At 40.4% G+C, this 13274-nt stretch overlaps 1 protein-coding gene across 2 annotated transcripts; it reads right to left on the bottom strand.

Annotated features, from left to right (window-relative positions):
- Window positions 1–68: 68 nt before the first annotated feature.
- ddx4 (DEAD (Asp-Glu-Ala-Asp) box polypeptide 4) lies at window positions 69–12962 on the bottom strand. Of its 2 annotated transcripts, XM_046290545.1 has the most exons (24): window positions 12851–12962; window positions 11271–11305; window positions 11072–11087; window positions 10243–10302; window positions 10116–10166; window positions 9983–10030; window positions 9802–9825; window positions 9481–9525; window positions 9297–9335; window positions 9102–9119; window positions 8629–8679; window positions 7922–7954; window positions 6515–6550; window positions 6382–6426; window positions 5837–5982; window positions 5403–5555; window positions 2888–3042; window positions 2553–2682; window positions 2257–2423; window positions 1918–2063; window positions 1702–1801; window positions 1319–1589; window positions 898–1005; window positions 69–792 (listed from the first exon to the last, which is right to left on the bottom strand). In XM_046290545.1, the coding sequence occupies exons 2-24, from the start codon at window positions 11286–11288 to the stop codon at window positions 712–714; spliced, it is 1941 nt and encodes a 646-aa protein (XP_046146501.1). In that variant the 5' UTR covers window positions 11289–11305; window positions 12851–12962; the 3' UTR covers window positions 69–711. The 2 variants fall into 2 exon arrangements, with proteins under 2 accessions (XP_046146501.1, XP_046146502.1); XM_046290546.1 differs by lacking the exons at window positions 11072–11087; window positions 11271–11305 and having other exon boundaries at window positions 12851–12921.
- Between the last annotated feature and the right edge of the window lie 312 nt (window positions 12963–13274).

Raw genomic sequence — 13274 nt, 5'->3', positions numbered from 1 at the left:
TACAAGTGAAACAACGCAAAGCTTTAATTGCCAATAGCGGAAACAAAATAAACAAGCCAGACAAATTATCCAAGACATTCTTTTTTTATGAATAAAATGGGACTTCATCCATATTTCAAATGTCTGCATGAATTAATCATGTAAATCAAATGTATTGACTAATTTTGCCTGGCACAAAATTCCATGAATATTTTATACAACATAAGCACTCTTGTACATCAGTCACAACAAGCAATCCAAAACTTGGGTCAACTCAGACTGGTTAACAGAACCACAGTTAGGTCTAAACGCAGAATCCTTACAGAAATACAACGCTTTACAGGTATTATTTGGGGACAGACACACACGTTACTCAATAGTTCAGTTCAAAACACACTAGGGTGTAAATGACACATTTTCAACGAGGTAAAACATTTGGGTGAAAAAGGAAAATAATAAATTCAAGTGATGAGTCACAATTCAAACCACAAGAACCAGTAGCACTAATAATAGCTAGAACATTCATTTGTGAAGTTTCACCTCAAGCTCACAGATTTTAACCAGTGGTTGACATGAATGGGTTTTCCCATATCCAGGACCACGCACATTTCCAGAAATATCAAGCAGTGCAAAATTATTTTCTTTAAAACAAAATAACACTAAAAGAAAAAGTTAAATCAAACCAAAACATGACTTGAAAACAGAAACTAAAAGAACTGTAGATGTGCATCATCACTCCCATTCGTCGTCGTCTGCGCCACTGCTCAGGGCAGCAGCTAGATGACTTGCCCCATCTCTCTGGAAAGAGCCACCCTGTGGTCAAGAGATGAACCATGTGTCAACGAGAACACTAAACATGTAGCCACTAAACAGTGTTCAATGGAAAATAACAGCACTCAACCTATTCCAGATCCATACCTTCCTGCTATCAGTAGAGGCAAAGGTTCTGCCACCTGGGTTGAACCCTGTGGTGCCATGAGCACTGAAGGCAGCTTCCTCCAGCCATTTGGGCACCTCCTGCTGGGCCTGTGAAAAGTAATTGCAGTGAGAATACATTATTTTATTTCAAAGTCAGCTTTGACTTACTTGCTAGCAGGCCTTAAAGCTGGAATCCTTAACGGTGAAACTTCCCGTCCGTTTAGGATTTTACAACAAAGTAACTGCAAACACATTATCCCCTCTCAGACAACATTGCACGCACACTAGAACAGCAGAATATATACTTCATTTTATCTAAAACACTTTCATCCACAAAACAATAACAAAGGTGTTGGGACGGACAGTGGCGCTGATCCATCTTTAAAGGTTGCTTTTGACCAGAGATTGTGAAATCACTTACCCCAGACAGGACTTTGACCAGGGAGCGTGCCAGGTTGCTGTCAGCCTCCGGGTCAAAGAAACACACAGCTCTCCCGGTGTTCCCACAGCGACCTGTTCTCCCGATGCGGTGGACGTACTCATCAATGTTGTTGGGGAGGTCAAAGTTGACTATGTGTTGGACATCCTTGATGTCCAGTCCGCGGGCAGCAACAGAGGTGGCCACCAGGACAGGACACCTTCCTGAGCGGAAGTCGCCGAGTGCCTGTTCACGCTCCCTCTGCTCACGGTCACTGATAACACAATAACACATCATACAACTGGACAAAGACTAACAAGACATAAGGTATTCTGGGGCCCAACTAGCAATGACTATGGGGTAAATACTTGAAGACAGTCCCTTACCCGTGAATACTAGTAGTATTAACCTTCTCCTGACACAGGAACGTTGCTATAAAGTCAGCCTGCCTCTTGGTTTCCACAAAGACCATTGTGCGTTCAGACCCTGCGAAGGCAGAATATACCCGTCAAAATGAAAAGACAATTTGATGTACTGGAAAGTGGTTGAAGCGTTTGCATGAGAGGTGCCCGACAGTCATACAACGAGGTGCTGATGGGTACCTGTAGTCTTCAGGACCTCCAGTAGTTGGTCTCTTTTGGAGAACTTTGTCACCTGAACCACGACCTGCTCCACATCACTGCAGGCTCCACCCACCACACCCACAGCAAGGAACAGATAGTCCTTCTTCAGGAAGTCAGCAGCCAGTCTTAACACCACAGGACAACAAGGCATCAGGGGCCCACCCATTTCATTTAAAAACACACAACTACCATTTAGAAATCATGCAATTACTGGTTTCTACTGCATTATCCTTTACATTAGCCGCACAAATATTTAAACATTCATTTTAAAAATCATTGTTTATCTCAGTTATCTGTGGCGGAGTGTGGGAGACAGACTTTTGGATGTCCTCGGGGTAGGTAGCGCTGAACATAAGGGTTTGGCGGTGCTCTTTAGCTGGCATGCCTGGGGACCCCACCAGCCTGCGCATCGCAGGCTCAAAGCCCATGTCCAGCATCCTGTCAGCCTCGTCCAGCACCAGGTAACGCAGCTTGCTCAAGCCAATCTGGGGAAGTAGACAGAAGAGGCCCTATATCCATTTGCTAAAAAGGACTATGTTCACAGATGGCTTCACCCGGTTGCCAACTACAAGGTGTGATTACAAAAAGTGTTTTGTTATTGAAGCACAGATTACCTTTCCTCTTCCAATAATGTCCAGCAGTCTTCCTGGAGTCCCACAGAGCACATTGCAGCCCTTCAGTATCTCACGAATGGTGTAACCGGTGCTTATGCCACCGTAAACCACCACTGGACGCACACAAGTTCTACAAAAGACAGTGGGGGAAAAGTATCCAGAATCAGTGTCCATTGGATCCCCCCCCCCAACAATTGACCTTATAATTTGTTCTTATTATGGCAAAAGTTAATTGCATCCAGCACCATTTCCACCATTACTATTGAAAAGTGCAGGTGGGGTGAAAGGTGTTGAACATACTGCCTTTCGAATATGCAGTGAACATAACTTCATACCCATGGGCAAACTTCCTGGCTTCCATGTAGATCTGGTTGATCAGCTCCCTGGTTGGGGCCACTATAATAACCTCTGGCTCCTGGATCTCGCTGAACTGACTAGCTGCCACGCCGTCCACCATCAGCTGCTGCAGGATGGGCAGTAGGAATGCAGCCTGGGGGACGACAACAAACGTTAAGATACTTTGTCTAACCACAGGCTTACCAGACCTGCCAACCCTGTCCAACTTTTTAAAGTACCAGACAGGCACAGCAAATTGGAGATTCAACTCGCAAATCTAGTGTAAAGGCATTTTTAGAAGCATTGCCTCTATTGCTAATAAGACATTCATTCTTCATTGCGCAGTCTTCTAAACTCCGACTCCATTTAACTTATTTGGGACTGGGGGCAGTATTAAGTAGCTTGGATAGAAAGGTGCCCAGAGTAAACTACCTGCTACTCAGGCCCAAAAGCTAGAATATGCATATAATTAGTAGATTTGGACATAAAACTCTGAAGTTTCTAAATCTGTTTGAATAATGTCTGAGTATAACGGAACTCATGGCAAGCAAAAACCAGAGGAAAAAACATCCAACCAGGAAGTGGGAAATCCGAGGTTTGTAGTTTTTCAAGTCATTGCCCATCACATATAAGGTGTCAAACCATACTACACTTCCTAAGGCTTCCACTAGATGTCAGTCTTTAGAACCTTGTTTCAGACTTCAACTGTGAAGGGGAGAGAAAGAGCCCGTTTCAACCAGGTGTCTTGCAGAGTGCCATGAGCTGATCATGCACTCTCTGGTGAGAGATAGCTGCGTTCCATTGCATTTCTAAAGACAAAGGAATTCTCCGGTTGGAACATTGAAGATTTATGTTAATAACATCCTAAAGATTGATTCTATACATAGTTTGACATGTTTCTACGAACTGTAATAGAACTTTTGACAATGTCTGAACAAGTGATTGCGATTTATGCATTTGAATCTGGGCTAAACACGCGAACAAAAAGGAGGTATTAGGACATAAATGGACTTTAACGAACAAAACAAACATTTATTGTAGAACTGGGATTCCTGGGAGTGCATTCAGATCAAGATCAAAGGTAAGTGAATATTTATAACGCCATTTCTGACACCTCTCCTTGGAAAATGGCTGGATGTTTGTGACTAGCGCTGACCAAACAATCGCACGGTGTGTTTTCACCGTAAAGCCATTTTGAAATCTGACAGCGGTTGCATTAAGAAGTTTCTATATATCCATGTTTAACACTTGTATCTTTTATCAATGTTTATTATGAGTATTTCTGTAATTTGAGGTGGCTCTCCGCACTTTCACCAGATTTTTGTTTGAGACAATGCATTTCTGATCATAACATACCTATTTCATGTGAGGTTTTTGGACATATATTAACTTTATCGAACAAAACACATTTATTGTGTAACATGAAGTCCTGTGAGTGCCATCTGATGAATATCAACGGTTAGTGATTAATTTAATAGCTATTTCTGATTGTGAACCCTCTCCTTGGCTGGAAAATGGCTGTATGGTTCTGTGACTAGGTGCTGACCTAACAATTGTTTGATGTGCTTTCGCCGTAAAGCCTATTTGAAATCGTACTGTGGCTGGATTTACAAGAAGTTTCTTTAAAATGGTGTAAAATAGTTTGAGGAATTTTAATTATGGGATTTCTGTTTTGAATTTGGTGCCCTGCAATTTCACTGGCTGTTGTCGAGGTGGGATGCTACCATCCCACATATCCCAGAGAAGTTAATGCCAAAACGTTTATATTTAATTATACTGTGGTCATGCTTTTTGTGACATGGATCATAATTAGTCTCAGGTTGCGTGATCCTCGTAACATTAAGTGGAAAATAAAACTAATGGGACGCAGAATTAAATGTATATCACATTCACTAAAAAATAACTGATCGCATTTGTGCATTTTATTTCTTTCACTAGCAGATGCGAGTGAACTGCTGACACTTTAAAGCCCACTGAAAGTCCGTCTTATGTTGGCTTGAAACAATTAGTGTTTACTTTCCCACAACAGTCGAAAATGGGATTTGTTCATGTTTTTACAGACAGCTGACAGTCGGCAAACTCAGCATCACAACAAACAGGAGGGGCAGACACGATGCAGCTACGTCAAATAATGATGTATTTATCTCCTTGTCCGTTGACACAAACTCTGTACATGTCTGTTGCAGCTCGAGTCAGGATGTTAGATATACTCAGTAGATTTGTTTATTATTATTATTGTTTTTATTCAGGCCCTATTAACTTCTGCGTAATTTTAACTCTGATCTCGTACATGGACAGAGAACTGAGTAGTTGGTACACAAAATGCGTGCATGTTAGCAGGTCTGGCTTACACATGGCGGCCAACACAAGCGCTGTAGAGTATAGGTTAAACTGGGTGACGGAGAGGGCATACAACCAGAGCTCCATTTCACATGCGAGTATTTGAACTACAAGAAAAAGGCACTTAAGACTGCTTGCTAAATAGGGAATTTCAGTTCTACAGGGGCAACTTACCGTTTTCCCAGATCCAGTCTGGGCACAGGCCATGAGGTCCCGGCCAGCAGCGATGATGGGAATGCCATGCTTCTGTACTGGGGTGGGCTTCTTATAGCCAGACTTACTGACGTTCCTGTTCAGAGATTCACACAGGGCAGCCTCTTCAAAACCCTGAGGATAATAGGTTAGTCAGTCTCAAAATCACAGCAACATTGCCATTTACCAATACAACAACATTGCCATTTACCAATACAACAACAACAATCCATCTGTTTATTTATTTGACAATCCAGCATTTATGTTGCAAGTGCAACTCTGGGGCCATCCCAACATCTTAACCTTTTCCTTGTTCTTTCCAACAAAGCAACCAATATTGTGGAAGTCCATTCAGTTGTGACGGTAAGGAGATTAATAAAATAACCCATTAACACAGCCACTAGTAAGGCACTCACCATGATTGCCTTTGGCGGATTGCTGCCGCTGACATCGACCAAGATGTCATCGTACTTATCAAAGTTGATGCCCGACTCATAATGAGCAAAAATAGACGACTCCTTCTCACAGAGGGCTTCGGGCACATAGGTCACCTTTGGGGGACCTGGTGGTAGAGTGAGGTTATGAGAACGTGATAACCTTCTGAAGTATTTAATTATAGAATCCACTGAAAGAACATCTCGGATGCAACTTTCTACAACTGAATGTTGTTAAGAGAAGAGCAGCCGCCTTCTTGTCGTCAATGTTGAAACGAAAACCAAATAGTTGTAGCACCACTCAGAGGATGTTTAATTACATTAATAGGTTACATGGAACAAAAACAATATGCAATGGTTCCCTTTAAGTATTGTTTAGAAAAACATGGACGTTTTATTAGTCTTCTGATACATCAGGGTTCCTAAACTGGGGGCGCAGGCCTGGTTTTATTAGCCCCCCCCAGCTGAATCTAGTTGATGATCACTGGTATACATAGTCAAACAAAAAACGTGTATAACATACAAACCTGGATTGCCACCATCTCCACCACCATCTCCATCCATGGTTGAGCCTAGAGACGAAAATCTCACATTTTCAAATGTAAAAATATTCAACATCAAGTCAAAGAAATGAATTAGTAAAAAGTGAAAACATGGAACCTTTAGAGAAAACTTCTTCATCTCGTCCACGATAACCTGGAATAAGACATGGGAAGTTTCACAAAAAGGCTTGCTGAGTCTCAATCTCATAAATGCAAGGCCAATTAATATGGCTCTAAAAATAAACTCAAAAATAACACTGATGGAATAATAGAATCCAGACCAAAACAGAACGCAACAATATGAAACAAAGTAATGACCTTAATGTAATTAACTATACCGAACAAAAATAAACCCAACATGTAATGTGTTGGCCCCATGTTTAATAAGCTGAAAATAAATTCAGAAATGTTCCATATGCACAATAATTTCTCTCAAATTATGCACAAACTGGTTTTACATCCCTTTGCGAGCATTTCTCCCTCTGCCAAAATATGCCACACCTGTCAGATGGATGATCAACCGGCTGATTAAACAGCATAATCATTACACAGGTGCATATTGTGCTGGGGACAATAAAAAGACACTAAAATGTGTTGTCACAACACAATGCCACAGATGTCTCAAGTTGAGGGAGTGTGCAATTGGCATACTGACTGCAGTTATGTCCACCAGAACTGTTGACAAATAATGAAATGTTCATTTCTCCACCATATGCCATCTCCATCATTTTAGAGAATATGGCAGTACGTCCAACCAGCCTCACAACCGCAGACCAAGTGTAACCATGCCAGCCCAGGACCTGCACATCACCATGCGGACTGTGATGACATTTCTGTAATGAAGCCCTTAGGTGGACAAACTATTTCTGATTGCTGGACCTGGCGCCCCAGTGGCTTGTTCTGGGTCCCAAGCGGGTGGGCCGATGCCCTATGTGAAATCCATAGGTTAGGCCCAAATTAATTTCCTTAAGAACTAACTCTGTAAAATCATTGAAATTGTTATGTTACATAATATTTTTGTTCAGTATAAAATGTGTTTGCTAAAGTTAGAGGAAATGAACAGAATGAGTCAGTGATTTGCATTTCCTGCAACTTTCTGAAGAAGCAACAAGAATTCCCCGTCAGTGCGGTGCACACATCTATCACCGTGTAGCCGTTAGCGATGATGCTAATGAATTATTATTATTATTAATAAGTCATTTGTATCGATGCTAATGAAAAGTCTTCTGGTAGATGGAAAGGCTTTCTTAACTACAAAGTAGCCTATGCTTACCTGGCATATGATTTTAATCAAGCCAGTGAGTTTTTATTTGGCAAACTCCATATGTGCATTACAAAAACAGTGCCTCTTGCTAAGTGCACACTGGAATTGAAGGGTAATTATACCCCAAAATAAACATCAAATTTGTCCTAGACATCCTGATGTGGTTTAGGCCTTAGATCAAATTTAGTAGTTTGAGTGAGAGAACCTGAAGGGGAAAACAGAAATTGGGGAAAATATAAATGTATAGGGCCCCAAAATTACCTCCTCCGCCAAATCCTCCTCCATCACCACCACCTGAAACAAAGCATAGTTAGCAACAACTTTCCCTCAAGCATTTCAACTGATTTAAAGTATGAAGAAAATAAAGAAATGACAACCCTGAATATTTTTGGAGTGCCATGTCAGCAACACCCCCACACTGCTCAAATCATAGGCAAATACACTTTTTGCGTAATGTTGGTAAAAGGCTGCCTCAGAAGGAATGGTAGGTAATACAGTTAACTTGGCTGCTCTTCAGTAGCCAACTAGAAACAAGTTTAAATGTACAAACAAGGGATAAGGTTGGGTAGGAGGGGAATCCCAGAGTAATCTTCTTTCTCAGGAAGTTGAAGCAGTTTTTCCCCTTACAGCTGCCATTTCCTGAAACCGAATCTTCGATAATATCAAACAATGCAGCCAACAAATAAATCTGGTTTGATCCTAAATTAAATTGGCAAAATCCTACAATGTACCTACTAGAAGCCCATTATATGGCTGTTTCTCACACCAGCATACTTGCACCTCAAATTGCGTGCATGGTACGCCAAATGCACACAGGTTGGCAGGTCTGAAAATATTTTTGCATTGCCATCAACTAGGCATCTTTGAATGATACTCACTGGTAAAAGACTGAGGATAGATTTTTTATGATAGAAATCATATATTTTAAGGAATATTTTAGAATTTCCTTAAGTGAGGTGCTGATTTACCTGACCGGAAGCCTCCCCTGCCACCTCTGCCTCCCTGGCTACCTCCAAACCCTGAAAAGTGAAAGATTTGAGCAAAAAAAGAGCCATAAAAAACAGCATGATACATTTCATTAGCGTACCACCATTTCAATAATGAGAACTAGAACTTAGTCTTAACCACCATCCACAAAAATGTTAACATTACATATTTTAGCAGACACGTATTCAGAGCAATTAGGTTTAAGTGCCTTGCTCAAGGGTACATAGATAGGCTCTGGGATTTGAACCAGCAACCTTTAATTGGCCCAACGCTCTTAACTGATAATCTACCTGACCTTTTTAATCACTGATATCGGACAAGAGCATGTTCAATTTATTTGAATGCAAAAAGACATGCAGAAACACTTGGGAGGACAACGAGAGCATTCAAACTGAGCCAACCATCTAGAATAACTACATTTTCTTGCATTTAGAGAATATGAAAACAAACATACCACCATCGCCATCATCCCCTGTCAAAGTAGATTTCACAAAACCCATGTGTAAAACATTACATCCAACAGCTAGACGGATAAGACAATATTCAAGAAACACTTCAAAATCAGGGGCATAATGTTCATTAAGACTCTGCTCATCAAGAAAAATTACAATGTGGGGCATGAGAACTAGAGGATAAGAATAGCTCTTACCATTTCGGATGCCTCCTCCCCTTGATCCTCTGCCGCCCCCTGTTGAGACAACAATTTGAAGCATTTAGGGAGACAAAAATCACAATTAAGAGTCATGCAATTACCCATCGTTCCATAAAGTTAATTGTCCAGAAAATATTATTTTTTCTAATTTGTTTATTTCAGAAGGAACCACAAGTCTCACCTCTGCCTCTTCCCCTGAAGCCTCCATCACTGTTCCAGGAGCTGTCTTTATATGTACAGAACACATTCAATTAAAAGAAAACCAATATTAATACAATTCGAGGTATGATTTAATAAAGTCATGCCGATGACATTTGAAGACCCTCAAAATGCTTGCGGCACCAGCATAATACATTTTGGAACTCTGAAACGTATCAAATACCTTGAACAGTATTATGCCTCTATTCCATTTTAGTACCATCCCCATGAATTGATCACAGTGTGACAATTTGCTCGAATGCAGTCTTGAGCTGCAATATAAGTTAACAAGTCAGTCACTTACCTGCATTCCCATTCTCACCAGCTCCTGTTGACAAAGGGCAATATACTTAAAAAATAATAATTACCTGTAAAATAATTATTTCCAAGATGCCTTAGGCATACATCTTGAGTAAATACTCAATTTTACACAGCAATAATTACATCAAATATAAAGTATCTAAAATAACTCTGAGACTATGCACCTGAAGAAAAACTCTTGAAGTCTCCACCACCTCCCCTGGACCCTCGGCCTGTAAGTAAAAATTGCAAGAATTTCAAGTCAGTAGAGTAATAACTCAGACCGGTGATAAAAACCATTTATTTTAAATAACTTGCCTCTGCCGCCACCAAAGCCACCACCTCCACTGTTCCAGGAGCTGACTTTATCTGAAGAGATCACAAATCTTAACATTATTTCAATTCTTGCAAGTTACCTAATGGATATAAAAAGGCACAATCCTACCAGTCGGTCTCCCAAAACTGGAACTTTGGCCACCACTGGTCCACGAGCTCATTCCACTTTCTACAAAAACACATTCAAGCTCAGCCATTAATCGTTTGTTACATCCTGTGATTATTTTGTTTAAAGGCTTTCCCAACACCCGTGAAAAATCAAGCCACTTTAAACAATGCTACCTAATATAATTATCCATCTCATATGCATACTCATATGCATACTGTACTCTATATCATCGACTGCATCCTTATGTAATACATGTATCACTAGCCACTTTAACTATGCCACTTTGTTTACATACTCATCTCATATGTATATACTGTACTCAATACCATCTACTGTATCTTGCCTATGCTGCTCTGTACCATCACTCATTCATATATCTTTATTTTTAATTTTTTACCTTTATTTAACCAGGCAAGTCAGTTAAGAACAAATTCTTATTTTCAATGACTGCCTAGGAACAGTGGGTTAACTGCCTGTTCAGGGGCAGAACAGATCTGTACCTTGTCAGCTCGGGGGTTTGAACTCACAACCTTCCGGTTACTAGTCCAATGCTCTAACCACTAGGCTACCCTGCCGCCCCATCTTTATGTACACATTCTTTATCCCCTTACACTGTGTATAAGACAGTAGTTTTGGAATCATTAGTTATATTACTTGTTGGTTATTACTGCATTGTCAGAACTAGAAGCACAAGCATTTCGCTACACTTGCATTAACATCTGTTAACCATGTGTATGTGACAAATAAAATTGGATTTGGCTATTACAGAAAACATGCCCATTTTGCAGAGGGAATCCAGCTAGTCCACATACAAATTACATTAACCTACCATTACTTGTGGTAACCTGCAAAGTAAAATACATTTTAAAAAGTTTTTTTTTAAATGAATGTTGCATTCATATATGGTGATTTAAGCCAATATTACACATATAGTCACTACTTGGTGTGAAATGTAAGCTTTGGTTCACAAATGACTCCACTAATATGTAAAGCATTACAGCTCAAATGACCGGTTTAGAGTAATTTACCTCATCCCAGTTGTCCATGATCTACAAATGTGGTTCTGAAATCAAGTAAAGCCAAAAGTCAATTAACTGCACCTGGTTATCTATTACCTAGCTTGCTACATTTTAGGATGCGTTGGTAAATTAAATTTCACAGAACTGCTAGTGTGCATAATAACTCATGAATTCACAACACCTGTTAAATATAACCGTGTGGCTATCAGCAACGTTCTGGATGACATGAAAACAGCTCTGCTAGGGCGTGTAAAATGGTCAGAGTGAAGGTGTCTCTCAATTGTGTCTGGAAGTAGCTAGCAAGCTAGCTAACTTTAGCCAGTTAATTTTCTTGACTACAGTTGTGAGGTCCGAACGCTCGGATCAACCCCTCATCCAGAGCGTCCAGTGTGCGCTCTGAACCAGTCGCTCTGAACGGTCCGAGAGCGAATCGCTCTGAACCAGTCGCTCTGAACGGTCCTAGAGCGAATCGCTCTGAACCAGTCGCTCTGAACGGTCCGAGAGCGAATCGCTCTGAACCAGTCGCTCTGAACGGTCCGAGAGCGAATCGCTCTGAACCAGTCGCTCTGAACGGTCCTAGAGCGAATCGCTCTGAACCGTCGCTCTGAACGCTCCGGGAGCCAAACCTCTGAATTTACAGACGCATAGAGCGCACTCAGACACTCAATGTATAACGTAAACACATCTTTAGTAGTCAATGTTTCAGAACGCGTCTAGGAGGTTCTCTAGTTAAACTAGCGCTACTAGAGTATTTTCAATTAAAACAAGTGTGATCACTGACTAACTAGCTAACGTTAGTGTACTTGGTTGGGAAAGTAGAATCAAAAGCACATAATGACATAACTAGGTTGTTACACAGCCACCAGAAAGTACTCATTTTTTTCCCCAATACTGTACAATGACAAATGAGCCTCAGAAGATGAATAGTCAGTGATATCAGTAAAGGACGCACTAAGTAAACCTAGTTAATAACTACTTTTCAGGCCATTTGTCTGCGGTCATTAACCCACCAAATTCGCCCAACACGTGCAGCCATTGATTTCGAAATGTAAAGACAACATTAACTAACTAGATAAGCATGTCTAACAAAGTTCAGTAATGTTAAGCGAGCTAGATAACATTAAGTTAGTTATCCAAATAACTGACTATTTAGTTTTTTAAATTTTTAATTAGCCAGTCATGTACAATATGTAGCTAGTTGACAAGCTAATGTTACCCTAGTTAACTGGCTGAACAAGCAAATTAGTCTCATGCTCGCCATGTTCGACTAGGTAATGTTAGCTAGATAGCATTATGTAGATTTATAAATCTGTAATATGTCCGAAATGGCACCAAAAATAACAATATGAATGGTTATATGTAACAAGTTTTGATAACTTTAACTAAACTGTAAAGTTTAGTTAACACCAAAGTGGCTTCCTATGGCGTTAATTACCTAGCCAACACGAACCTAGCGGTCTTCTAGCTAACCCATAAATATTACTAGTTAAACAGCTAATTAACTTAAAGATACGTTTTCCCTGCAATCATTACAAACATAAAAGCATTTTGATGCACTGAGGAAAAAGTACAATTGAAACCTCCCGTACATTGTCGAAACGCTTTCCCGCAGCGTCTTGATGTTCTTCCACGTGGCAGAAGGCTGTGGATCGTCAAAAAGAGAGCGCGCTTGTTGGGGACGCGATAAAAACCCAGCTGGACGGCGGGAGGGAGACAAGGATGAAAGGGGGTGTTACTTTTTATTAAAACATTTTATAAAACCACTGCTCGGGATTTATTTACTTATCATTGAAAGGTCATATCAAAATGATATGTTAAAATGTTAAAATGTTTAAATATAAAACTATAAAGCTTTCTATGGCAGAGTAAGTGAGGAGTTACTATTTAATGTGACCTCCCATCTTTCTCATTTACATGTGGCTCATCCATATTAGTAATTATTTCTCCCTGGTATTTTTTTATTGAAACGGAGGGACTGGGAAAATATCTTTGTTTCAACAACTCAACAAAATG

This window comes from Oncorhynchus gorbuscha, linkage group LG11 (assembly GCF_021184085.1).
Source record: "Oncorhynchus gorbuscha isolate QuinsamMale2020 ecotype Even-year linkage group LG11, OgorEven_v1.0, whole genome shotgun sequence".
In the NCBI taxonomy this organism is placed as follows: domain Eukaryota; kingdom Metazoa; phylum Chordata; class Actinopteri; order Salmoniformes; family Salmonidae; genus Oncorhynchus; species Oncorhynchus gorbuscha.
Note: the sequence above shows the minus strand (reverse complement) of the source record. Positions and strands in the feature narration are given on the sequence as shown.